Source organism: Neopsephotus bourkii, unplaced genomic scaffold (genome assembly GCF_033783945.1).
Source record: "Neopsephotus bourkii isolate Nb327-2 ecotype Australia unplaced genomic scaffold, CSIRO-AGI_Nbou_v1 NB_518, whole genome shotgun sequence".
NCBI lineage: Eukaryota > Metazoa > Chordata > Aves > Psittaciformes > Psittacidae > Neopsephotus > Neopsephotus bourkii.
The window spans coordinates 1,213,000-1,239,883 of record NW_026901019.1 but is presented as its reverse complement, the minus strand read 5'-3'; the positions used below and the strand labels follow the sequence as shown (position 1 = coordinate 1,239,883).

The window sequence follows — 26,884 nt, the reverse complement described above, 5'->3', positions numbered from 1 at the left end:
CCTCCAGTCACGGGAACTAACACACTAACATCCCCGCCAAACCAGAGGCTTGGATGTTTGTGTGTTAGCTCAAAGCTGAAGACCAAACAGCAAGAGGGGGAGCAAGAATGGGGAAACAGCTTGCAGTAACTGTAACAACAGACTTTGCATTTTGCAGTATCCCACCAAAGGTTTTCCTGGATAAGGAAGAAGTGAATGGAGCCGTAACCTTTAGAGTAATCTTCTCTTTTCTAGGAAAGAACACCACATACTTTCTACACCCTAAACACACACACAACCATTTGGTACTACTGTATTTTACCAACACACAGGCTTAGAAGAACACCCCCATGACATGGCCAGGTACACCATGTTACCTCCAAGTTTAAAGAAGCTGAGGAAAAAAACCCAGGATCAGGTCAATTTGCACAACAGAGTCTCCTGACCTGTTATGAGAATCCTTTAGAAGGTGGCAAAATACAGACAGTGGAAGTAGGTAACTGCCAGTTAACATGTTCATAAAGGGTTTTGTCTCTCCCAAAAGACAACAGATATCCTCCAAGTTCCTCCTAAGCAGAACATCCTTACATTTCCAGACTGCTACCACTAACAGTTTTCAGATGTACAGACTCACCTACAACAGTCTCTGTACTGACAGAGCTATATGGTTTCACTGAACAATTTAAAACACAATTGTTAGGCCAACACAATCCAAGAATGAGCACAGGGCCGGTATCCTAACTCAGGGGATGTGTGCTCTAAAGAAAGCTGTACAAACTGCGCTGGCATAAGCTCATTCTCTTACATATACCTCTGACCTCTGTGTAGTGAGGCTATGGTGTACTTGGGTGGGAGAAGAGCCTGGAGATAGAGAAGGAGTATGTTAGAAACACAAGAACTACCCACATCCCGCTGTTATTCCAGATCCCTCATCATCCTGGCTTTCAGAGGAATAAAATCTTGCAAATGCAGTAAACTGTGTCAGGGACCAAAAAGGAAAGAAAGAAATTGGGGGGGGGGGGGGAGAATGTAGCTGTAGGAAGGGCTTACCATTGCGTTCCTCAGGTCTAAGGCTCTTCTTTGCAACTTCTGCCAATGCCCCAATGCCCAGACCAACAGCTAATCCTTTAAAAGAAGAAGAAAAAGACCCACATCAGAATGAAAAAGCTTTCTGAGCCACATACAGAGGCATCTTTTGTAATTAAGGCACACAGTCTAATGCGCAGCAACAGAACAGCTCCATCAGAACAGCCTGGAGTAATCTTCAATTTTGCCACTGAACTGTTTCCAGCCCAGCAGGCCAGCCATCATAGGTATCATAGGCTAAGCCAGTCTGGGATATCCACCTTTCAGTAGGCATGACGAGTACTACTCAGAGCTTGCACACTGGCTGAGGTGCTGTTGTAGACTCAAACTGCGTGGTTGAGGACATGGGAAGAAAACTACAATCCTCTTACCAACATGGTTCTCAAAGCATTAACTCCCATGAAACAGAATCCCCTTCGCACAGGGAAAGCAAAACTGTGCTTAGATGAAGCCACTGCCAATGGAGCTTAAGGCTCTGTGACCCTACTAAGCATCCAGATTTATTTGTGCTCATTAACTGTCTTTACTTCCATGTGCTTGCTGACTATGATGAACAGAAACATGCCTTTCCTGAGGCCCACCTTATGCAACCAGCACTGTAACCTGCAATTCCAACGGGCTGTGCTGGAGAGTAACCCTGCAGAGCAACAGTGAGACCGTGAGACCCAACACCAGCATCCCACGTGCACTATCACCTTGCAGGGTGTTGGTTTCACAGCCACAGATAAAGCTACAAAAGATAAGACTACAAAAGCAGCATTATCTGCCTCCCTTAACTTGACCACAGATTGAAGGAGGCACAGATAGAACCACAAGGTAATCTGTACTACCAAAGGTCTCACTGCCTTCCCAGTTTCAAAATATTTATTTTTCTGGATAATAAATGACATGGGCAACCAGAACAGTTGGTGCTCCTGCACATCTGCACATGGTGCACTAGAGGAGGGCCACGAGGATGATCAGGGGACTGGAGCACCTCCCATATGAAGATCAGCTGAGAAAGTTGGGGCTGTTCAGCCTGGAGACCTCATAACAGCCTTCCAGTATCTGAAGGGGGCCTACAGGGATGCTGGAGAGGGACTCTTCATTAGGGACTGTAGTGATAGGACAAGGGGTAATGGGTTAAAACTTAAACAGGGGAGGTTTAGATTGGGTATAAGGAGGAAATTCTTTCCTGTTAGGGTGGTGAGGCACTGGAATGGGTTGCCCAAGAAGTTGTGAATGCTCCATCCCTGGCAGTGTTCAAGGCCAGGTTGCACAGAGCCTTGGGTGATATGGTTTAGTGTGAGGTGTCCCTGCTCATGGCAAGGGGTTCGAACTTGATGATCTTAAAGTCCTTTCCAACCCTAAGTATTCTGTGATTCTATCTCCTCGGCAATGGTGCATCCTGCCATGCTTTACTTCCACCCTGCCAGCAGTACTGGGGGTGCACGTTTTCCAAGCCCTTCTTGAGGCAGTACTGGACAGCTTCTCAGATGGAACAACCAGGGGACACAGTACCATGAAGGAAGCAGAGCTCACCAAAACCTGGTATTCTACACATGTGTGCAGGAGGGAACACGTGCACATAGCTGTAGCCTCAAGTGAGAAGCCTGGGCACAGGCCAGCTGAACCTTACCTTGCACTCAGTTTTATCTCCCTCTCACCAGGTAATAACAAGCCCACCTCTACCAAAGAGGTCAAACTTGCACAGTGTATCTGCTTCAGAAACAGCCCCATCTGCAGCCTTGCAGGCTACAGGCACTAGACCAAAGAATCCAGCATGAGGTAAAGCACAGGTAGCATTACAAAGCCTTCCCAAGGACTGCTTCCAGGGCCAGTCCCATTCCCTTTACAGAGATGTTTCAGATCAAAAAACAAAGGCTGCCCTTGTCAACCAACCTTCCAGTCTCCATTACACATGAATGTTGAAGAACATAGAACATAACATAACATGCATGACTACTAAGCAAGTCTTTTGCACCAGAATTCCAGAGATTTTATTAGCTGAACAGAGGCGAAAAAATATCCCTAGACTCCATAGGAAAGAAGCAAAGAGACTTTTCCAACACAGCATAAAGTCTATCAAAATGCTGTTACATGGTCATCCCCAACCAGATCCCACATGCAATACACTAACTTGAAGCAAAAAGCACCGAGTCAGACAGAAAGCCAATGGAGATAGGCATCTCATCAACAAAATGTGGCTTTCTGGACTGACTACCATTCGTGGAGCACTTCTGTTGGCCTTGATCCCACTTGCACCACCTCCAAAGCAATGCTCCCCATCAAAAATCACCTTGGTCATTATCAGTTAAACTGAACTGGGCTGGCAGTAATTGGTTCAAATTAAATACATCTGCTTCCAAAGCCTTTATGATGGCTACTGAGATTTACTGCCTGCACCCAAGATCCAAGTGACCGAGGTTTCTAATCTCTCTTCATTATTCACACACAAACCACTTCAAAGCAAACAAAGGACCAATGAGCCAGATTCTACTGTGTCTTCCAGAATAAACCAGGAGAAGTTCTAGCATGCTGTAAAGCAGCTTGCGGTTTACACCAGTGTAGGCAAGATCAGACTCCAAACAAACGTGTGTCACACCTCCCCTCTCATGGACATACACCGTTGAGCATCTGAACTAAGCTATACTGTAGACTACACTAGAACAAGTGTTTCTCTTCAAAGAGGTCCTAGGAAATGAACTCCCATCATTAGCCAACAACTGTTTCAACTAAAGTGAAGCATAAACAAGTCTACAGCTAAACAGCTGCTAAGGTCTAAACATCTGCAAAGACTTTAAGCATCTTCAAACTACCATCACCATGTGCAGCAGGATATTTAGCCCAGGGCTTTACATGAAAATGCAATGCAACATTCTTATTACTTGGAAACACTTCAGGGTGTACCCAGTCCTGCTCTAAATACGGTCCAGGAGGGCAGATAATAGTCTTGAGACTGTGCACAGTCAAGTGCATCTTGGGTGTTTGCTGCTTCTTACCTCCTATCCCTGAGAAACAGGTAACAATTCAACACAGTATTTCTCATTTAAGTCTCAGTTACTCACTTTATTCCTTTGTTCTGAATTATTATCAGAAGAGCTATGAAATGATAGGGAATTAAGTAACAGCCTAAATTCCTCATGGCTATAACTGTACCCACTAACATCAGTACTAGGGATCAGCCAAACTCTGCACTTCAGGAACAAATTACCTTCTCCTTTACCAACCTGAATTTCATTCACTGTGGCACTGGGAGCACAAACAGCTCCCACACCAAAAACCAATGTGGAAAACTTCACCTTTCCTCCTCTTACAAACCAGATGAAGGCTCTAGGGTTCCGAAAGCGACTTCAAGACAGGAGGTTTCAGAGCCACAACAGCCGTTTCCTGAAACAGCACCAGATTTGTTTTCCAGCCCTTTTTTACACAGCCACCCATCAGAACGGCTGTGGTTTAAGCACACGTTATCTGAAGACAAACACTGGGTCTGGCTGAGATAGGAGTTGATTTTCTTCACAGCAGCCTGCACCGTGCTGTGTTGGATTTGTAACTAGGAGTGTTGGTAACGCACCCATGTCATAGCCGTTGCTGAACAGCAGAACAGCAACAGGGCACCAGGGCTTTTTCTCCACTCTGCCTCTGCAATGAGTAGGCTGGAAGGGAACACGGCCAGGACAGCTACCCAAACTAATCAAAGGGACATGCATGCCCTTCAAACTTAAACAAGGGATATTTAGGTTAGATGTAAGGAAGAAAATCTTCCTATGAAGGTCATGAGACACTGGCACAGGGTGCCCAGAGAAGCTGTGGCTGCCCCATCCCTCGCAGGGTTCAAGGCCAGGTTGGACGGGGCTTGGAGCAACCTGCTCTAGTGGAAGGTGCCCCTGCCCATGGCAGGGGGTTGGAACTGGATGAGCTCCAAGGTCTCTTCCAACCCAAACCATTCTATAGTTCTATGATTCTAACATCATGCTCAGCAGTAAAAGCCTGAAGAAAGGAGGATGAAGGGAAAAACACACTTGGGGTTAAGATGTTTGTCTTCCCAAGTAGCTGCTACAAATGCTGAGGCTCTGCTTCCCAGGAAGCAGCTGAGCATCTGGCTGCTGACAGGGTGTAGTGAATGAATTTCTCTTGCTGCTTTGCATGCACATGGAACTCTGCTTCCCCTATTAAGCTATCTTCATCTCAACTCCCAAGTTTTCTTGCTTTTGCTCTTCCTGCTGTGGGACAAAACAAGTTAGAGGCTGCATGGTGCCTAGTTGCCAACCGAGATCAACCCACCACACACCATTCATCTGTCACCAGGAGCCATCTCTCCAAAACACCTGCAGGGCTGTAGAAAAGCACTCTTCCCCTCTGGGCCACTAGTGTATTGACCTTGCACAAGTCATTTCTGACATGTTTCATTTTCCTTGTCTGCAATATAAGTATTTCCTCCAAGATGTATCATTTTGGGACAATTTTCAGCATCACTGAACAGCCACAGTTCAGCACCTTGGAAGACAGCATCCCGGAGCACCTCTAGAAAGTCACACTCCTGTATTCCACACTCTATGCAGGCAGATTGTTTCAGGCCTGGAAAATGCCACTTGGTTTTGTACCAGCAGAGTGCCTCTTCAGACATTCTCCAGGCATCTCCAGCAGCCCTTACACTTCAAACCAAGTCCATCTAGAGATGGTCTGGAATCAGCTTTGCTCAGGAAGAATCTTCTTGCTCAGCAACTGCCACAACAAAACAAATGGGAGACTGAATGGGCTGTTATCACTGCGCTCAGCCTGCCAAGCACAGTGGTGGGCGAGACCCTCCCCTGGAGCAGCCTGTGCCCTTGTTTCAGTCACGTCAAGCACTGCAAGCAACACACACAACATTGTGCAAGCTGCAGACGGCTGGCTGTCAGTGTCCAGTAGCTTCCTGGGCACGAAATGCTCACCAGAAGAAAGCCACATTCAGGTGACAGCTGAATCCTGTAGTTGTCCTGTATGTACTTTGAAACCACACCTCAAGGCTAGCTTTATTATGCACAATTGCTACACTCCCATTAGAGCTCGCCTCTACTACAGGCTTCCTGAATGTGCTTCATTGCAAAAGGATCTTATTATATCATTAAAATAATAAACTTCCAAACCAGGAATATGATTAAGGGAGACAGGAACTGCTTAGAAAAGCCAAATGATGCAAGGAAGGGAGAATGGAAATAAAGAGAGGATCACAAACTGTTTGGGTGGAACCGATGACCCACCAGGCTACAAAACAAGCATGAAACAAAAAACCAATGCTGCAGAAAAATCTGTTTTACCAATTCCAACCCGAGAAGAACAAAATCAAATAAACCAAATAAAAATCAAGGATATTTAGTACTATGAATACAACCCCCAGCAGGCACGCCTGCTGCTGTGAGCGGCATGCAAAAACACATACAAGGGACAAAGGAGCTCAGGAAAGGATTTTGTGCTGATTGCAGAGAAACATTAGCTCAGAATTACATGCAAGCATCGGAGAAAATGATCTCCAGTCTTCCCAGCAAATGTGCTTTGCTCCCAGAAGAGGTGGGAAGCCAGGAAAACTGCAGTCCAAGTATTCCTGCCTCCTGTTACTCATCTGTCCACCACCTACCACAGTGTCCTGACACCACAGCTGAGAGATCAACATTGCCTCTAACATTAAAGGAGGACTGCAAAAGAACAAGCAAAGACAGGAAAGATTCAAGCATGAACAGGATCATGCCAATAGCATGGGAATTCAGCTACCTGAACCCCAGGAATGAACATGAACTCTGCTTTTGACCTGCTCAACACCTCATCTTCTCCCAGTCTAAAGTACTGTTGCTCTCGCATGGAGGTAAAGAAAAAAGTGGGATCTATCCCACCATGAAAAGTCAGAATCACATGCAGGTTTAAATGGTGTGGAGGTGGTAGGGGATAAATCCACATCAACCATTGTATTTCCTACAGTGATTTCCTGGGGCCTTCAAATGAAGATGGTACTCCAAAGCACACAAGAAACAAAACCAGAAGTGCACAGAAACCTTACTCCCTCTAAGCTACACTCCCTCATAGAATGGGAGCATCCTCCACCTTGTTTCTGACCTATGCTGAAGAGGCAAGAAAAGAGGAAATGCACAAGAGAATACACACACTGTACAGGGAGCTTCCAATTCAGCTACGCCTGAGCTTTGAAACACTTACAATTTAAGCTTATTTTGCCTTTTCCAAGCAAAGTTATATATACAGTAAGTCGGGTTGGATCTTGGAAAAGCAAAAATTCTCATCTCCATTGGAAACCACCTCTTGAACCCTTATGAGACTCCCTTTACCAGCCTCACTCTTCAGCCCGCAGATGCTTCTAGAAACTGTGCATGTTGTCTCTTGCATCACTCCTAAGAACACCCATAAGGGACTGACAGTGAGGAGAGTCAGTAGCTAGGAGACACGCACAAGTACAGCCTTCCCCTGCTCACAATCTAAGAGGAAAACAGTCAACCATAAGCCAAAGCTCACCAACAACTTCCAAGGAATCAAAACCAGGCAGAAGCAAATGGTACACCACAGCTCTTGCCATCAGCTAATGTTTCTTGGTTTAAAGATGCTATTTGTAGAGAACACTGCTCATCAGATGAGAGCCAGTCAGGAACACCACACTAGAATTAGCCGACAGGGTTTCACACCTGCACTGGCTCTCTCAAAGCTATGTGCAGGTTGGAAAAAACATTGTGAACTTGGAGCAAAGAGCAAGCAGGAGCTGCAGCTCACTGTAAACAGAGACCCTCCTTCCATGCAGTTCTAGAGGCTGTTTAAAAGCTCGTACCAATGTGGATTAAGACCTGACTGCTAAGAAGTGTTCCTTACAGGGAGTCCTTCCCATGTGGAGTTGTAAATGCTGCTCAGGCTCATCGCACGCTCAGAAACCTTCCACATTGCCCAGCCTACCACAGTATTACCAAGGGATTTCTTAAACTGGAAAAAACCCTACCTGCAAGCCATAATTCTTTGTTTGGTAGCCAGTATGTACTGACAACACTATTTCTCCTTGCCATTGCAAGGAAGAATTCAGAGGGAAAGATAAGCAATAAGTGCTAACAGGATTGCAGGCATTTTTGCAACACAACAGCCCCCCAAAAGCAGTCTGAAAGCAAGAGCTGTCTTACCAGCAATTTCAATCATATAAAACAGAGAAGAGGAAGAGAAGGGCAGGACCAAAAACAAGGTGACAAACAGACATTATTGGGGATGCTGCTTAAAAACAGCCCCTTTCTTACTTTCCCTTTGTGGTTTCGGTTTGGTGGGGACTTGTTTTGCTTTGTAACCCGAGGTTAGCAGAAGACAGGTAGGCAGTTATATTTCCCCTTGACGCATGAGTCAGCCTTTCCTCATGTAACAGCCCTGCATGCCAAGAGCTGGAGCATACAGCAACAGCACTGGAGCTCAGGGTTTACAGAAGGTTTGGTCATCTGCCACTTCACATCCACCAGCTGTCAGCAACAGCCACAGACAAATCTGGAAGATGACAGTGAGAAGTGTTGTGATGCTTGCCATGAAAATCAAGGCTCCATTAGAACAGAGACCTGTGTGCTACTGGAACTTAAAAACAAAGAAGTCAAGTGAGTTTTAAAGTGATGCCTTGTTACTCCAAAAAGCAGATCTGGAATCCTGCTTCCTTTTAAGGAATACTAAACAAGGAGAGAAGCCAGACCACCTGCAGTGTACTTAGAGAGACCAACAGTAGAATGTTTAGTGATCACAAAACTCACTTGGTTTATTCCTGCACTACACAGAATCAGTCCCTGCCCTCAACTCCTCCTAGTGTGTGTATTACTCTGACAAGAACCACACAGAGGAAGAATAGTAGGGGTTGGGGTTTGGGTTTTTAATGTAATAGTTAATCTGAATTACATTTGACTGCTTTTCTTTCTTCTGGGATCCATAACACAAGGATGCCTACTTTGCACATGTGCTTCTTTATCAAACTTCGTGGAAGAGAATCCCAAGAGCCACAAGGGCCTAACATGCTACTTCAGAGAGTATACAACCTAGATAGGCTACTATTATCCCACAATACTATGGTCACAAAAAAAAAACCCCACTCAACCAAAAAAACACCTACAACAAGAGACTACTCATCTAATGATGCGCTAAGGAAGACTAACTGTGATCATCTTTTCCACCTGCAATACTTCCCTTTTTCTCAGGAACATGCTAAGTCCTGTGATGGCTTTGGATATATCAGATAAGCACCATCTGTTATTATTACTAAAGATACTTCTGGTTTTTAACATCCTAAGTGCCAGCCTGCAAATAAATTCTTCACATAGGTTTCAGCTTGACCTTTCAAGCTCAGACCTCACACCCTGGGAGAAAACAGGTTATAAGCAATGGCTCAGTAAATCAAATCTCCCCACCCTCAAAAATCACTACCACAAGGATATGGTTTATATTTAACCACTGTTCAGAGAAGTAGCAAGGATAAGGTTGGGAAACAATTATTTTTAATAACAGTTGCTCCAGCTGCCTCTGCTTGACAGTAGCAGCCCACTATAAGGACCAGAAGGATGGTTTCCTCAGTAAAGCGAAGTCACACATGCAGGACCATGCAGGGTATTTGTACAGAATTAGTAAGGGGGAGAGAGTGAGGTGCAGTTAACACAGCATGGCACAGTATACATTACCATGAAGATGTGCAGTTCTACTGTGTGCACTCTCAATCTGCAGCCCTCTACTAAAGAGTGACTTTTTCCCCTCCCTCCAGAACAGGTATATAGAAACTAAGTTTCAGGAAAGTATCAGCCTGCTGTGCTCAGCCCAATGAAACCCCATGCCAACTCTGTAGTTCTTATTTACAGGTAGCTTCCTGAATGAAGCTGAAAGGTCTATTCAGGTAGGGAGCTCTTTTGTCATACTATCACAGTAACAGGTACGACCTCATAGCAGCCTTCCAGTATCTGAAGGAGAGCTATAGGGATGCTGGGAAGGAACTCTTCCTTAGGGACTGTAGTGACAGGACAAGGGGTAATGGGTTCAAACTTAAACAGGGGAAGTTTAGATTGGATATAAGGAGGAAATTCTTTCCTGTTAGGGTGGTGAGGCACTGGAATGGGTTGCCCAAGCAGTTGTGAATGCTCCATCCCTCGCAGTGTTCAAGGCCAGGTTGGACGAAGCCTTGGGTGACATGGTTTAGTGTCCCTGTCCATGGCAGGGGGGTTGGAACTTGATGATCTTGGGGTCCTTTCCAACCCTAACTATTCTATGATTCTATGCTACAAGACAACAGAAAGCAGGATGCAAAGTATAACTTCATTCTGACCAAAGGCCATGAATTGCAATGAAAAAAGTTCTGAGCTAACCAGCTGTTTGTGGGAAAGCACTTTCCCGTTAGCAACTTGACTGGAAAATAGAGGCAACGACTGCTTCAGCAGAGCACTAATCACAGCTGTCATCAACCCGTACACGCAAGCACAGTGACTGCAAGTGTGGGTGTGCAAACTGACCTCCGAAGTTGGCGAGCCGTCCGATCCTGGTGACAGGAACCTTCCTCTCCCGGGCCCGCTCGCTGAGCTGCAGCGGAAGGAGGCAAAGGGGAGCAAAACAAAGAGAAATACACAAATGAGCTGGGCACATGGTCAGAGACCTGCAAATTCAGAGTGCAACGTAGCACTTGGACTGCTCCGTGCTACAGAAAGGGAACACTGACCCTTATGCTGAGAGATCTGCAAGTGAGCACACTGCAGAACAGGCACTATGAACCAAAACGTACACTAAGCAGAGGAGTAGACAAGAGAATGTGAAAGACATAACAAGCACATCTAGAAACCTCATTTGCACAGTGCCAACCCAAACTCCCTTCCACATGCGCAATTAAAGCTCATGGAAGGCTACCAGGTGTACAACAGCTGGAGCAGAAGCAGCATACACATTCATCAAAGCAATACCCTGAGTGAGTGAACCTGAAGTACCATCTTATACTGGGGTTGGGGAAGGAGGCAGAAGATCAGAGCAGATGGCAAGTACCTCCACTGCAAATTCTGCTGTGGGCTCTCTGCACTGCCTCACACAAGGGCAGGAAGCACCAAAATAACAATTGTGAGTTATGATACTCTCCAGTCTACTAATGCTCAGGGCAACATTCCCCCACCTCTACAAGGACTGTAAGACACAGGGCAGGAAATCACAGCTTCACTGAGAGGAGCTTAGGCCCAATTCACAGCCACAGCAAAACAACTAGCTAAAGGGAACAGGGCCTTTCAAGGAGAAGACAGACTATAGGTCTGTCTTCAAACCTTTGCAGGCTACAGCTGAACCCACCTGCTCAACACTCACTCCAAAAACTGGGATGAAACACAAACCCTTCATTAGGTTAACATATATCAATAAATACATGGAGTCTTCATCGTCCAGTGAATGAAAGGAGAACTCTCCTTAATATAAAGTCTAACCCTATGCATGCTTTTAAAACATCCTTTCATATCAGAATATCTGATATAGAGGTGGCAGGTCTGAAAGGAGAGCAAGAAAAGCTAATGACAGAATAAAAATCACAGAGATCAGAGTTAATGAGCACTGACACTTCCCTCTTTTACATCCACAAAGAGGAACAGTGGAAGAGGAAGAAATGAGAGAAAACCAGGAGGAGGTGAGCAAGTACAATCCAGTACATAAACTGCAGTATTGAGAGTCCTTAATTTAAGAAGACATACCATCTGTTTGTAGGGTTTCTGCTCTGAACCTGCTTTGGCCTGTCTGGCTTTATCAATATCTTCAGCTGTTAATCCACCAACAGAGGAATGGTCTTGGTGAAAAGCCCTATTTTGTCCAAAAGCAGCAGCAAAAGGATTTCCAGGGTCCCTAAAGCCTCCAAATAACCTTGCATCCATTTTGGGAGGGAAAGGCTTCTGACCCGTGCCAGAGTCTCCAGTCTCACCAACACTTCTAAGAGGTCCATTTGTAGTGTAAGAGTAAGCAGGGCCTTCACCGCTGTGCTCACGAGGCTTGCTGGAGGCAGTGGAGAAGTCCATTGCAGCATCTGCTGAGTCTCGGGCTGAGAAGTCATAGTCTTTCCCAAAATTCTCATCGAGATCAGTTAAGTTCTCCTGCTGTATGCCCAATTCCTGCAAACAATTACAGAAGTACTTTAAGAACTTCAAACCTGCTCCTTACCCATCCGTGGTCCCCAGAGGTGGGCATACAGTTAGGCTGTCATGTCTCCACAATAGGTAATTTGTAAAGGCTCTGGCAGTGCAGGCATTCACAGTAAGACAGGAAAAAGGAAGACACTGAGGACACCTGGGATCACTGGTAGTCTTTCAACCCCACTGATGGGACAAACTCATTAATAGCTTCTCAAGTACCCATAACTGAGGACGCCTTGCTCTACATACACTGACAGGAAGGGTCACTAATTGTGGAGGTCACTAGAGCAAGACACTGCTCAGAAATAACAGGCAATGGGAGCCACAATATGTTTAACATATATTTAAGAGGGACAACAAAAAGCTATACCTCACAATATTAACTTCTTACTTCTACTATGCTCCTCCTGCCATCCTGTCCCTAATCATGCAAGGTCAGCACTTACCAGCCCAAACCTACCAAAAGCAACACCAGATGCCTACTTATTGGCAAAGTAAGCTCAGCTTTCCATAGCCAAAACATTGCCAACTGCAAAACACATTTCATCATTCAACCACTAAACTGTGGTTTGGTTTCTTGTCATCCCCAAATAAACAAACAGAGTTCTGTGCTTGAAGCAAGGATAGCAGCATCAGACACATCAACCACCAAGGCTAGCTTCTCCAGACAGTCTTTTCTGTTCTGACCTGGCCTGCAGGAGCTGCCCCAGTACGTGCAGGTATTTCCCACCGCTTTTCAGTGCGGAAATAAACAGAACCAAACACATAACAGCAGAGCAATGCCTCCTATTTACTTGTTTCTTGACATATTCTAGTTACCTATCTCAGTACGGCAGATGCTGATGGAAGAACTGATGACTATTACAGCCAATCAACAGGATCTTAAATCCTGTTGTGGTGAGGCAAGGAGGCAGCGTATTTTAAGCTCTTTCCTAAACACTAGTTACATCTCTTTTCCTTACAGAAAAAAACAGAACATGGTCTTTCCTGTTATTCAGCAGGTCTCATGCTATTCCAAACCTCAACATCACAGCACAGGGGGGGAGGAAATCTATTTACAGATGGGGACTGTGGCCACAATACTAATTATTACAAGCAAGTAGTTCTCTCTACTGCCATACTTAAGTTTTAAGCATGTGAAACAGCCAAAACCCTGCCACAGATCAGAAGGAGTGGCATAAAAGCTTCCCTCTCTTCAAAACAGAAAGTGTTATAGGTGCAGACTGCATGTTTCTTCTCAAGCCCTACTTTGGCAGCAGCTTCTCATGCAACTCAATGACAGAACACAGGGCAAGTGTTCTGCAGGTTTGGTTGTAGGGCCCCTCCTGTGCACAGAAACAGAAGGACACCCTCTCCCTCCTCCTAGGTGACGAAGGAGGACAAAGGCAAGATGAAGCATTAGCCCCATAGACAAACAGACTTAGGGAATTTCTATTAAATACAAGGAAGGAAACACAGGCCCAGATTCCAGGTCTGAAGCTACCGGCTGCCATGATAGTCTAAACTAATAGCATAGAAAACATCAAAACCTCACTTGGTTTCTGTTTCAAAAATGATTATGAGCTACACTGTCTAAAGGATGACAAAGGATGATCACTTTTGATTAAGAAACAGTCTCATCCTCAGACAAGGCCCACTTTTTCAAGAGAGGGCTATACAGCAAACATCAAGCTCTTATAAATCCATCCCCGTGTCTGATGACAGAACCTGTTGCTTACAAACATCTGACTTTTAAGTTCCTTATTTGAAAATTCAGCTCTGAAAAATCCAGTCTGGCTGTAAGTGATGAACACCTAAACCATTCTGCACCAATTCTGCCAGGAAAGGAAGCAGCACTGAGATAAATCCAACTGACTCTAGAAGAGCTCATTCACTCAGTCAAAGGAGAGATAATCCATGACTGAATTTTAAAGGAGACTTTAAATAACAAAGCTGCTGGCCCACCTTAGCAAGACTTTGATCTTTGACAAGGTGAGGGGAACAGAGCACCTTTCATTTTCAGCATGTCTTAAACACCCTGTAATGGAAGCAAACACTGCAGCAAACACTACCCTCCCATTCCTGTCCCAGCACCTACTGCACACCACTGAAATCCTGGAGAATTCCCGGAGTGTTGCAACACCTGTATTATCAATCCAGCGCTTCAGAACTGGGTCCTTGTTCACTATGCACGGTCCTAGCCACCCTCACAACAAAACCAAAAAGCAAAACATCAGACTAGACTGTGCACAAAGAGCTTTGCTTACCTGCATCTTCCCCAAGGCAGAACTGAACTGTTCTTCAGCAGCGGCCTGGACGGTCTTTGCAATGGTAGCTGCATCACCCCCAAGGAACACCTGCCGAAGCTGTCCTGCTTGGGTTTCTATGATGGCTTTACTAAGCTTTGTCAAGCCCCTCATGATCAAGATGGCATCACCCGCCATGACCGATGTCTTTCTGTGCTGAAAGATGAAAATGGGAGAGAGCAGGGGAGAAAAAGAGAAAAGCAAGAGGTCAAGGAACAAGTCTGTAACCAGTTTCAAGTCACACGAAAGCCAGTGGCATAACTCAGACGATCTCTTTCCACTCTGGCAACCAGCCACCATGGCAACTTGTTCGCAGCCCAGCTTGAACGACAGCTAGTTAGCTGACCTTACCAGGCAAAGGGAGAACTCGCCTCATGACTGGTTCACTAGTTCGGATAACATCCCAGGACTCCACACAAAACATTCAAGTTACCATTGAACAGGGGAAGCAAAGACAGGCAAATATCAGGAACTCTGCAAAGATGCTCTTGATTCCTTCTAGATGTTTATCTAGGTGTTCCTGCTCCGGCAGGGGGATTGGACTAGATGATCTTTTGAGGTCCCTTCCAATCTCTAACATACTGTGATACTGTAATACTGTGATGTTTAAGAAGGATTTAAAGCATTAGCATTTGACCTTTCATTATTATCAGGCTCTGGAACACATTCTCAGAGCCTGATAGCAGGGACGAAGTGCACTGACAGCTGTCACAGTCCATTCCTGCCCTGGAGCTATGCCTGCTCAGTTTACACAGCCAAATTTCTTCCCCCACACACCAATGAGTAAGCTTTGTTTGTCCCTCAGGGGTAGTCCACTCAGTCCCCAAGTTGTAGCTCACTCTACTACTTCCAACTGGAAATCTAAGTATGCTCAAAACACCTACCACAGCATTTGCAGAGTACTGCACTACAGTGCCAAGTGTCTGAATCAGTCCCCGTTCCTGTTCAGAAGGCTCCAGCCTGGATTCCTAAGAGTGTGTGCAATTTTACTGCCTTGAAATGCAAACTAGGCACTGCAGGATGCAGGACAGAGTGTGTCTGAAGAGCAAGTTCCATCGATTCCTCTGAACCAAGCTCAGGTTCAGGACACCAGCTTTCCTACATCACTGTGGTTCACATAGAAGAAAATCAGGAGTGGCTGGGGTGCCAAAACCACCTTGCAATGGAGATTTTCACAGGCTTATTTCATTCATCTCCCACATATTTTAAGGAGAGTCAGGGTCACAGCTCCAGGGCTCAGTTGCACGTCCTCCCACCTTTGCTAACACAGAAGATAGAAGCATGTGGTTGGCACCAGATGCTGAGATTCAACCTTACCCAAACAGCATTCTCTGTAATAATTTGGATTAAAAAAAATAAGCTTATGTTCTGGCTGCAACAGGTAATGAGCACTACGAGCCACATATTTAAGTTATTTCCTAGGAAGGTACACAGGCACCATTTCATCTTTAGAAGACAGCCCATTAACACACACATATACACTGAAACTATAAACAGTAATACACCGAGGCTGAGTAATAACAGCACACATGGCACTGCATCCAGGTGCAGATCACAAGCAATCAGATCCAGTTACCTTTTCAGGAAGCACGAAGCCTGGCTCACGGACATGTCATGCAGGAGAAGTGTGGACTGCTATAGCTAAATACCTGGCTAAGTACACAACCTTGCTGCAATCACACAGGACAGGCAAGTGTCTGCAATGGATCTGGGCTTAGCGAATCAGACAGAAAACCAAAACACAAGCCTACCCAGGTCATTATCTCACAGTTATCTTTACTAGACCCATCCATATGCTCCAGACCAGGAAGAAGTGTTACTCCTGAATCTCTCCAGTGTTTAACCACTACGGTTGGTTTTCACATTGCATAATGCATTTCTGAACTGGAAAGCTCCCCATCACCTAAGGATGTGTACTCTGCCAGCAGGAGGTGGTTCCCCACTACCACCTCCCCAACATCTATACACTGGAAATTTCCACATGGATCTTACTCAAAGCATTTACAGGCAGTCCCTGCAATTCAGAGCCAGGCAAAGAACCCAGCCAACAGCACAGTACCGTCCTAGCTGAAGTGAGATCATTCTAAGGTTGCCACTACTAAGAAATAAGTGCTTTTGTAGTTGCAAGTATTAGAAGCACAGGAAGGCTTGAATGCAAAAAGTCCACTCCCTCCCAAGAAGGGCAACGCAGGGTAATGCAATATAGATCACTGTACACTCAAACACATACAGGAACATTCACATTTAACACAGATTCTTGCTAACCAATGATACTAAAACTATACTCTCCTTTCACCCAAAACCAGCTGAAGGATTTATGTGAACTGACAGTTCTGGTATGCTAAATGTACTTTAAAAGAAAAAAGGAAAAAATAAGGGGAGCTAATGCAACACATACATTGCACAACACACACTCAACCCTCCACTGCTAAATATATCAATGAGCAAAGAGGACCAACTGCCCCTCATAGGTTCAGCTATAAAAGACAGCAGACCTCATAGGTACATTGCTAGCAAAATTCTTACAACTCTCATGCCATCATCCCCATTTCCTCTGCACAGCAGTTATAACCATCTAGGTATCACGCATGTTGTTTCTTGGCTCAGAAGCATCATCCACATGCTCCCCAGAGCACAGGCTACTACAACAGGCCATGTACCCCAGCACCCTGCTGAAACACTCCCCTGTGTAGGAAACACAAGCCTACAGGCAACCAAGTTGGTCTTCTCAATGACAAGTACCAATCATGAGATATGTTCCAAGAACAGACAGGGTCAGTTTTGGCTTAGTAAACTTCTCACAGTTGAATGCATCTGCGGAATGCATCCCCACACCTTCTAGCAGGAGGAAGCTAGAGCCAAGTCCTCCTCAGACACCATATAAAGGCTCACAAGAGGCAACAGATAAATGTTGGTGTTTGTACGCATCCCTCCATTCATCCTCCTCCTTTTCCACATGCTAACATGTACTCTGACAGACATGCTGAGCAGCTTCTGACTCCATGGGCTTTCTTCCAGATGCCTGTACAGTCAAATCTTACTCATGTCTACACTAACACATATATAGGGGAGATCAAGTTTAAACACAAGGAGACTTCTAATCTTACAGAAATATACTAGAAGTATTTCCAAGCATTTTCTGTGCATGGCAGCACAGCCTCTTCCAATGTAAGGGAGTCACTTCCACCATCAACAGCTTGCTACCACCCAAGAAAGCAGCTCTTCTACCACTAGGTAATTCAACAAATACCACCACAAACACAACAGTTTTACACTTTCATATATATGAGACAAAAAGGAAACTCTAGGCTGGACAGACAAACATCGTACTTCCAAAAGAAACAGTCTCTATGCCTTCCTCTCCTTCCTACTACCCTTGATCACAGTCACTGTTATCTTGGCTATATCTACACAAGGACTATAATCCTGGAATCAGTGTTACAGCCACCTACACCATCAGAGTGAGTGTGGCAACAGCATGAAATAAAACCAAACATCACAAACAGGATACTTCAGATGACTACACACTCAATACATTCATTCTGTGGCCATAAACCAGCAGTGAGCTTCAAAATAAGTATTAATCAATTAATCTGTTCTGTAATTCTTTTTATGTGTGTTGCCATACCAACCCTTTCAAGTGGTCCTTTCACTTGTGGCCTTTTCCACTTCCATCACACACCTCCCCACCAGTTCCTTTGATAATCAGATTTCCAAGCCCCTGTCTAAACATTTTCATCAGCTGGATTCTTTGGATTGCAGCTGTCCCGTGTTTTAACTGTGCAAGAGGAGGTTGCCATCACCATTTCCCCTTGTACATTCAGGCTTTCCCTACGCCACATGTCCAAAATACATGGTTTTTGAGATGTGATCTACAACAGAACTAACTACTCAATTATAGGAGTCCTGCCCCATTGCTTTAACTCAAGCCTCCTCAAACCAAGTTCATCAGGTCTCTAAAAGCTGCTTTAAAACCACCCCTGCATAAATCAGTTTGCCAATACCATCTGAAACAAACACCTTTGAAGGGCAGGTGGAACTTCTTCACTCTCTGATCACTGCAACAGCAGTATAGGCACTGATAAACTGCTGCTTGGCAGACAAATGCATCTTGCCACTAAGATTTAGAAGGCTTAGCAGCTGTTTTTGGCAAATAACAGCTAGTTTAAAACCCAGCACAAAACAATTTTCCCCATAAATGGCTTGACACTCAACGCAGGAGTGAAAAGAACGCTTGGACACTTTAAAAGTAAGCAGTCTGCTTTATTTTAGGCATAGATACATCAGTGCAAAGTGAATGCTGTGGACTGACAGCTCCGTTTACTTCTTTCTGGACAATGTCTGGGGCCATGCAAGAGCAGAGTCGCAGCCCACACGCCTGGAATGAGAGTCTCTTTCTACCCTGGCCACGGATCTAGCAATTACTCACTGACAATTAAGATCCTAGTGAGAGAGCACATCCCCTCATTACAAGCTGCCTCCTCTGCTGATACAGCCCAACACAATACACTAATGAATTCTGTCCTGGGTACGTGTTGCTTCCCATTACACTGAGGTAGATCCGAGTTAGGCTGCCACTCACTCGCTTCTTTGCAAGAATGAGCTCGGTGCCTGCTCCTGGGAATTAAATATTTGCAGTTGGAGAACCAAAAAAAAAAAAATTCAATTTTGGAACCCTTATTTGTGGGGAAAAAAAGATTTGGGCCATTGAGCCAATATTTCAATCTGGAGTGGTATTTATACCTAACATCCTGTCATTGTATTATCTGTGCTACCAAGAAAGAGATGAGGACAAGGACAAAATGAGGGGTTTGTCTATTTATGCACTGGACAGCACTCGGAACAAGCCATTGCACTGCAGCCTTTACATGGCTCAAAAGCTGTGGGCACAAGTGTAACTGGCATTAAATAAATACTTATGATAAGTGAAGTCCTAGGGGCACAGTTGGACTTAATGGTCTCAAAGGTCTTTTCCAGCCTAATTCTATGAGTTCTGTGACTAAAGTTACTTCCCATGCATGTGGATCTTTCATCCAACAACAAGGACAGTAATATATTAAAATCCAACTGCAGCATGACCACAAGGCACATAGATTAATGAGATTCATGCACGTATTTGAAGCATATACTTAACAAACAGCTACTACAGGCTGAAGTTATACCTTTACTTATGGTAAGTTTACATGAAGACACAGGTGACTAGTTCCAAGTGACCCCTCCACCTGTGTTAACCATACAGCATTGCTTTTAAAGACAAATCCCTCACACCTGTATGGAACGGCTCTAAGCAGCAGTACATACTGCTGGCTGATTAACCAGAGCTAAAGCTCTGCACTGATTGAATCCAAACACGGCACTTCAAACAGAAACTAAGCATTACAAACATCTCCCCCCAAGTTTGCAGAGCAGCTCTATGCTCTCAGAGTCACTCCAGCAGCTACAGCGCAAGACAACTCACTGTCCAGCTCCCTCTGATGCACAGGGAGCCAGTCCCTGTCTGATGCACAGCTCCACAGCATAAAGCTCTGTGCAAGGGAACCAACAGAGCTCCCCACTAGACTCACACTTCAAAGTAGAATACAAAGTATAAATGAGGGAGGTTATCAGCTTGCTTATTCTTTTTGCATACACTGCTATGCTGTAATTGTTTCTATGGGAAGTTTTCACTTTCTGAAAGTACACTGAGTCTAATTCAGGAGTCTGAAACCTATAAAAAAAAGCTACACCTCCCAAACAAGTGCAGATTCCTTTAGACACAAATACGCCATTAATTAAGACAAAATTCTTGAGACAAATAGCAGCTCTTCCATTTGCATTTAAACACACATCACTCACATCTTGAAAAGCTAAAGAAAAGGGACTGATATCAAATTCCCATACTTCAGAGGGAAGAGAACAAGTAACCTACCCAAAGTCACACTACGGTGTCAGTGATAGGGTTGGGAACAAATCACAGCTCTCTCTAGAGTACACTGATCCTTACAGCAGACAGCCTATACCCAAGTGTCCTTTAAATACCCACCCCTGCAGAGCCAAGAACACATAGCCAGTTCACTGACCATCTTAACGGTATATTGTTAACAGTTGTATCTAATTGCAATCATCTCTAGTCAGAGCCTTCCTAATTATAAGATCCTGGAAATGCAGACACACCCTGTAACTGTACTGTAGCTCTGTATTCCTCAGGTGTAAGAGGATATTTGGCTTATTATCCTTGTACAATAGGACAGAACCATGCTCACCGTGTCTTGAGTCATTACCTTACACAGTAAGAGGTACCCCACGCACATCTTGCCTCTGCTCACACAGTGACCATAACCCTTTCTGTTACCATCACAAGCAGCAGATTAACACCACAGCTTCCCACTGCTGATCCTGCAGGCATGTGTGTCTGGACAGATCCCATGATTTCCAACCTTGCCCTCGAAGCCAGGGGTAAGTTCAAATTTAGTAACTTACAACATATCCTTGTCTATTCATAGCCCCCTTACATAGCTCTGATAGCTAGGACACTGCTTTCTTATTTCTAGCTGTACCAAAACGTCCCTCTAAGCAAAGGAAAAGTAAAGTGCAAGAAGAGGATCACAGGCAAAAAAAGACTACTTCAAGAAGACATAAACTGATCTCAGTGCTGAAGGAGAACATGGTCTATCAGAAGCTACAGCTCTGCCACAATCCTCAGACAGGTTTGGGTCAGTTCCTACACACCACACACCAAGTAATGAGCTCTATTATTCCTCATAACTTACTATTAAACCTAATCTGCAAGCTCTCATCCTTGATAAAGAATCTGTAATCTACAGCTGTTTATGTTGTATATTTTATGAAATCTAGATGTTTATGAAATCATATTCTATATAACATAAACATACCACTTCTCCAAACTAGGAGAGCCAAAGTTTTCAGCAACTTACACAGGTACCCTTGTAAATCCCAAACCACATCAACTTCTGCTCCACAAAGTTTTCCAATGCAATGTAAAATTCTAGACTTCGCCAATATTTGAAGAGCTCTCTGAAAAGAAGCCCCACTGGATCCACTTGCAGCTTACTGGCCAGTCATTACCCTTCCATCTCTTTCCTAGTCCTGATTATTCCCCTGATGAGCATTTTGACCACATCAAACTAAGACAAGATTTACTTCTCCCAAATGTCACAATTCAGACAGCAAAAGAGCTGTACATTTCGGAGTATTACATCAAGGCCTTTTATAGTGCATTCATTCAGCACTTCCAGAAGAGCCATGGGGTGCAACTGGTTAAAAGGAGACGTGACTAGCAATGAAAGGGGCTGCATAAAGATCTAATCTACACAGAAAACCAGGACAAACTGCAGAGGCAAAACAAACACACTAAGACAACTATCTAAGTGGAAGCTATTGCCTGCACAACACAAAACAGGTCTGAGACCACCTAGACCACAAGCAGATCATCTTTCATGGTGTCTGTATGTACAGGATCTTTAAGGAAAAGACAGCCTTATGCAGTTTGCAGGAAAAGGCACCCTGTTTTAACTCTGTGTATACGTACAGACTTGTTTAAGCAGACATAGGATTTTGTAGCTCCTAGATGCCCACTCCACAGGCTGACAGCTATGTTCTGCAGAGAAACTAGTGTACTTCCTATGCTGTGAGAAGCCAATAGTACACCAGAAACTGACTGATTGGGAATTTAACACACTTCATTTAGTACTACACTTCTGTTTACTGACAAAACACAAATGCGATTAAAATGATGTGCAGACACACAACTGTGCAATGAAAGGCCAGAATTTCTGTATCCCATTATTTCTGTGTCACCAGCTTAGGCAGGTTTCATTTTTCTGTCTGCTGAGGGATGGAGAGGAAGAGGGATGGACACAAACTGAGAGCTTCTTTGAATGTAAAGATATGCTTGTGTCAATGAAATGAGCTTTCTCTGCTGGATGAGAAAGCGGTGACTGATTGACCCTCCTCCCTCAAACTACTGTGCTTCCCTGACAGCTTGCATTTTGGTTCCATATGCACACAACTTTCTTCTCCGGGTACTGAAGGAAAGCACGCACTCAGAGCGCAGGCAGTGCTTTAAGCACTTCTAAAGAACAAGTTGAGACAAGCTGTTCGTCTAGAGATGCTCTGCCCCAGAACACACAGCTCAATAAGCCAAAAGCCCCCTCTTCCAGACTCCTTCCTTAAACAGTTTTAGAGAGAAAACTACATGCACACTGCAGATAGGACACCTAAAAACACTGCTTCAGACTCACTACCTCCTTCCTAAGCTGGACCATTCATCCATCAGTACTGAGGCACTGAAGGAGTAAGAGAACTGCTTATTCATGCATCAAGCCAAGTCCTGAGGTGCATTTAGCAAGCCAGCTGGACCGAGCAAGTTATACCATGCACAGTGACATGCAAGATAAAAAACACAAGATGAATGCCATCCCTAGCATCTTTGTTAAGACAATAAGGAAAACCACACACAGGAAGAACAAATTAAACTTCACCTATAAGAAAAAAGCCCAAACTCTGTAACCAATGAAGCAGTTTAACAGTAAGGAAATCAAAAGGCAGGAATTCAGCTGCTGCCCCCCCTCCACCTTGGTTTCTAGAAAAATAAGACAGCCCAACAGTGCAAAACAACAGACCATCACTTGCCTGTCAGAGGACTACCAGAAGCCAAAATAAGTTCCAGTCTTGCTGCGTGGATGCAATATGAACTATTATTAACCTGCACTATCATAAATGAAGTAGCCAGAGCTGCATTTCACAGCACTGAAATCTCCTTGACAGCAAGGAAACAATGTGATCAGCACTCAGACAATAAACACATAAGGGAATTCTCCACATCTTCTGACCTATTCTGCTACTTATCCCACTACTTTTAAAAGGGAGACACTGTCAACATGCAGCAGGACACCTGCTTTTTACCCCCCTGGACATCATACAACTGTTTATTCTAAGCATATCTTACTCAAGGCTCCCAAGGTCATTGCTAACTAAAAGCAAAGAAAAAGCATTTACAAGATACAGAAACAAGTCTCCTGGACTAAGAGCAAGCAGACTGGTAAGCACATGAACTGCAGCTACGCTTCTGATGATGATATATGAAAAAGGAGACAAGTTCATATTACACGGCAGAGAAATGCAAGACCAGCAACATTCTCTTTAAATACCGATCTGCTTTGAGCCTTTAACTCAGATTCATTTCTGAGCCCCTTCACAAGTGTTTTATTGAGCTTCTATTGACTCGGCTCATCTCCTGCACCCAGTACTAAGAATTACTATGCATATGCTCAAAGAATACACCCCAGTTCAGTAAGGCAACCTAAGACAAGCAACTTGAGAAATAAAGTGCAGAAGGTTCATCCTTTTATTACTGAAAGAATGCACTTCCTCTTACATTTTTCTTTGCCTAAACATGAAGTAAAAAGAAAACTCTACTTCACTTTCATTAAAAGCCACGTTCCAACTCATTTTTCATAATGCTGGCTGCAAGACTGCATTTCCATTGCACAAAGGGAATACAAAGAAGTCCCCCACTCACACTCCTGCTGGGTGGGACTTCTGTTGGGCTATCAGAAATAGTGCTAGTAAAGAAGCCCTGCAGAAATTAGGATGGTCAGTGACTATACAGCAGCATTATACAAGCTAAACTTTTCTATGTGTGGATACTTACAGGCAGTTTGTTTAAAACTCAGTGTCTCCCCATTTACTCCTGTTCAATTTGTTCCAAAGACTCTACAAGCCCGTTCACTTCTGAAAAGTAAGATTATTTCCTCTGGGGGCCATACCAAAGCCAGGGTCTCACAGGGCTTCCTTCCCCCATTTCAGCCACAAGCAAGCTCAGAACAGCTAACAGATTTATTTCGCGTCCACCTTCAACCAGATGCACGGAACCATCCCAGGAGCAGACAGAAAGCTCCTCACGGGAAAGCCAGCTCGGGGCAGGGCTCTGCACCCTCCTCCGTGATGCCAGCCCCAAAAAGCCCTCGCTGCAGCGCCGAGCACCGCATTCCATCCTTCCTCCTAGGCAGCTTCGGGCCGGACACGCAGAACACGCCGCGCACCTGCGAGCCGAGCAGGACCCACCACCGCTCCACGGCGGCGGGACCCGGCCGCTGCACAAGGCCCGGAAGCGGCCCGCACTGAGCAACCGGGCCCAGCCACCTGCCCTGCACCGCGGGCACAGCTCAAGGCGCCGCTGATCGGCCCCAAGCCCCGTTAAGGCCGACTTCAGCGGCGCGGCCCCGCTGCTCACCGCCCGCGGCGACACCTCCGTGCGGCGCGACGTCCTGCAGCCGCTGCCCCGGCAAGGACACGGGCAAGGCCGCAACCGGCCGGCGCCTGGCTGGGTACGGCCCCGCGGGGCTGGGGCAGCCGCTGGCACGCCGCCGCCGCCATTGCCCCACAGACCCTTCACACGTCCCTCCCTCCCTCCCACGGGCAAAGGCGCCCCAGGGGAGCGACCCCCAGGACGAGAGGCCAAGCGGTGGGCGCTACCCTGCTCCGCGAAGGGCACGGGCGTCCTTCCCGCGGCAACACCGATACCGCCTCCCTTCAGGCACCGCTCCATTGCATTGCACTGCACTGCACTGCACCGCACCGCACCGCACCGCACTACCGGGTACCCCGACCCCCGCAGCCCCTTCCCCTCTGTAGCCCCTTCCCGCCGTGGTCACTCCCCGTACCGCGGCCTGCACGCCCGAACCGGCACAGCCCGGCAGCCGCCACGGTCTCACCTGTCCCCACACAGCTCCGCTCCGCTCCGCTCCGCTCCCCTCCGCTGCACGCCCGCCACCTGGGCCCGCGCTTGTTTACCGCCCCGGCCGCCCCCTGCCGAAGCCCGGCCTCACGCCCCGCCCCCTCGCCGCTCCCATTGGTGGCTCGGCCAGGCCCCGCCCCATACCGCGGCGGAACCGCCGCAGGGGAAGCATGCCGAGCCCGTGAGCCCCGCTCCTCCACCAATGGCCGGCGAGCTCGGGCGGGGCGCCGGCCAATGGCGGGCGGGGAGGGGGCCGGGACGACGCGCGCGGCGGCTGCAGGGGGACGTGAGGCCCGTGAGGTCCGTGCGGCGGCTGCTGCTGGGCGGGGGGCGGCGGGGTGAGGTGAGGCGTGAGGTGCGTGTGCTGCGGGCGGGACCGCGGGGGGGAGCGGGAGGCGGCCCCGTCACCAATGGGGACCGACCCGGGAGGCGGTGTCAGCCCGAGGTGCGGGGTCTCGGCATGGGCGGGGAAGGGTAGGGGCAGCCAGGCCTCGGGGCCGGTGGTGTGTGTGGGAAGAGGTGATGGCAGGAGCCCCAAGCCTGGCAGGCGGAGGGACCAGCTCCATTTTGTGGCGCTCCATTGCCGAGAAACCTTCGTACGTGGAAGCCATGGGATTTTTCGAAGCGCTGGCTGGCAATCACGGTGATGCTGCTCATGCACCGAGCATGAGGTGATTGTTCACTGAGAGAGAGGGGTCAGGCTTTGGAACAGGCTGCCCAGAGTCACCGTCCTTGGTAGTGTTCACACACCGTGCAGACGAGGCCCTCAGTGACATGGGTTAGTGGTGGCATTGGCAGTGCTGGGGAACGGTTGGACTTGGTGATCTTAAAGGTCTCCTACAACTTAGTTGACCCTGTGATTCCCTGCATGTGTTGGGAATGGCGTGCTATATACGTGTGGGAAATAAGAACAGCGTGTTGCTTCCTCCAGGTTGATTCCAGCGCTGTGGTGTCTCACAGATGCTGCAAGGGGCTGACGGGAACAGCTTGCTCTAGGCTGTCCGGGATGTTCTGGTAAGCGCCTGTCTCTGTCAGCAGCTTTCCTGTCTGAGAATTAACAATACATTCTTTATGGTGCATTTGCCACATTGCTGTGTTGGGGCAGAACTGCATTCGGATGAGGTTTGGAGATTAAATTGTTCGTTTCTTCTTAAAACAAACAGGATTTATAATTCACCTCTAGCTGAAGCGTAACTTACAGGAGTGACCAGCAAACAGCCCCGAGCTTTAATTTCAGCACTGTCAATTGCTTGCTTTAGCCAGCGTTTTCAGCTAACTAGTAGCTTGAATTGAGCACTTAAATCCACACCAAAGGATCTCTATCAGAGTTAGTAGGAGTTGTGGGTGCTGTGGGTTTGTGAAGAAGGAAACTGGGTAAATGGTCTGCTATAAGAGCATATGGGGGTTTAACTCCACAGAGCCCACTGGTGCTACTGCCAACCTGCTAGTGCCAAACTTACCCCTTGTAGAGGGCGATAATGATATCCCACATCTACAGCAGCTCATACAAAAGGTTGTTTGTCTGGTATTTATGAACACAGAGAACATTGTTCAAGTATTAGATATATTCCTTCATGTTTTAATAAATGAAATTATATGTTTCTTACCCAAACCCCACTCAGCTTCCCAGGTAAGCCATGAGGTCTCTGCAAGGCACTGAACAGACAGCTACAAATGCATTTAGCACACCTCAT

General features: G+C 46.2%; 1 protein-coding gene across 1 annotated transcript in view; it reads right to left on the bottom strand.

Annotated features, from left to right (window-relative positions):
- COQ8A (coenzyme Q8A) overlaps nt 1–14,640 on the bottom strand; it is a 29,755-nt gene extending 15,115 nt beyond the window's left edge. The window contains exons 1-4 of the mRNA XM_061350503.1: nt 14,414–14,640; nt 11,736–12,146; nt 10,530–10,596; nt 1,030–1,104 (exon numbers count right to left, since the gene is read on the bottom strand). Coding sequence (XP_061206487.1) covers nt 1,030–1,104; nt 10,530–10,596; nt 11,736–12,146; nt 14,414–14,590 — 730 coding nt within the window. The 5' untranslated portion in view covers nt 14,591–14,640. The remainder of the gene's footprint in view (nt 1–1,029; nt 1,105–10,529; nt 10,597–11,735; nt 12,147–14,413) is intronic.
- Between the last annotated feature and the right edge of the window lie 12,244 nt (nt 14,641–26,884).